The sequence below is a fragment of the Protobothrops mucrosquamatus genome, unplaced genomic scaffold (assembly GCF_001527695.2).
Source record: "Protobothrops mucrosquamatus isolate PMUCROS unplaced genomic scaffold, P.Mucros_1.0 scaffold3479, whole genome shotgun sequence".
Lineage (NCBI taxonomy): Eukaryota > Metazoa > Chordata > Lepidosauria > Squamata > Viperidae > Protobothrops > Protobothrops mucrosquamatus.
Window position 1 is genome coordinate 14240 of NW_015389453.1, and position 1427 is coordinate 15666.

At 41.6% G+C, this 1427-nt stretch overlaps 1 protein-coding gene across 1 annotated transcript in view; it reads right to left on the bottom strand.

The window, feature by feature from the left end:
* LOC107297717 (potassium channel subfamily T member 1-like) overlaps nucleotides 1-1427 on the bottom strand; it is a gene marked incomplete at its 3' end in the record, with an annotated part of 38017 nt that overhangs the window by 14233 nt on the left and 22357 nt on the right. The window contains 1 exon segment of the mRNA XM_015827078.2: nucleotides 329-351. Coding sequence (XP_015682564.2) covers nucleotides 329-351 — 23 coding nt within the window.

The following is a 1427-nucleotide window of genomic DNA, read 5'->3' on the forward strand; positions in this document are numbered from 1 at the left end:
AAGAAGAGACTGGACGGCCATTTGTCTGAAATGGTGTAGGGTTCCTGCCTGAGCAGGGGGTTGGACTCGATGACCTCCAAGGTCCCTTCCAACTTTATTATTATTATTATTATTATTATTATTATTATTATTATTATTATTATTATTATTATTATTATTATTATTATTATTATTATTATTATTATTATTATTATTATTAAGGCAAGGACAACCAGCTTTGTAAAAATCTGGTCAAGAAATCTTCAGGGTGTAGGCCAAGCAAATGCTAGAGGTCAACATTTGAGTCAAACACAAACTAGAGCGGGACCCAACTTGGAAGAGTTGTAACTAGAGTGAGAATTTTAAATGAAATCAAAGACGACACCAATGGGACACACTTTTGTAAGGCTGCCCAGTAAAACTAGATGTCTCTACAACCGGTTGCCTTTTGAAAAAGCACCTTTGACCTGGATGACTGAGAACCTCCGTAGAACTTTTCTGTCTATAACACCACCAAGGATATCAGTAGAGTCTGTACAAACCCCAATTTAAGCCTTTCCTTCTTTTTGCTATCGTGTGTGAGTGCTTTTTCTCTCCTCCATGGCTCCATTAGGGAGCTCTTTTTTCTTCAGGCAAATCCAATAGACACAGGCCACCAAGCCAGACTCAGTCCATTACTCCCAAGATACTCAGATTGATAAACAGGTTGTTCAGAAGCAATTTAAGAAGCACGCACTGAGTTAGCTCACGGGAAGATGAAATGAAGAGAAAGACTTGATGCGGACAAATGAGGAGGAAGTACATGACAAAGCCGCGGGGATGTGATAAAAGACTTGGGCATGCAGTGAACTTGCTTCTGTAGGACGGTGGAGTCAAAAGAGGAATCAGCCTAGCATCCCTATGTAGCCACAAGCAGGCTAAACCCAACTCTCTTGAATTCTGTTGAGTCGCATCTAACTCCAAACAGGTGCGAACCATTAGTGGAGAAGATTCTTACGCCCGGGCATGGTAGCTGCCAGGATTTCAGTCTTGACAAGTTAGCAATAAATCAGTTTAATTGGACTTTCAGGTGTGGACCTGGTCTTTCACACCTGGCTGCTTCCTCCCATTTTCGGAAGCAAGTAATGAATGAGTACGCCACGGATGAACAGATTGCCGTATCCCTTTCCTTTCCTTTGTGTCAAGCGATGCAGGAAGGTGTGAAGGAACCAAGAAAAATCAGAGCATCCAACTTCTTTGCTGCTCTTTCCAGAAAGAAGCTCATTTCACACAGGAAAAACAAAATGAGAACTCCTTTATCTGTTCAGCTAACATCACTTGAGGGTTAGAATATAGAATCGTAGGCTACAAGGTCTTCTAGAGATCCAACACCCCACTCAAGACAGGAGACTTCATACTATCTTGGTCAAATGGTTGTCCAGTCTCTTCTTGAAAGCCTCCAGTGATGG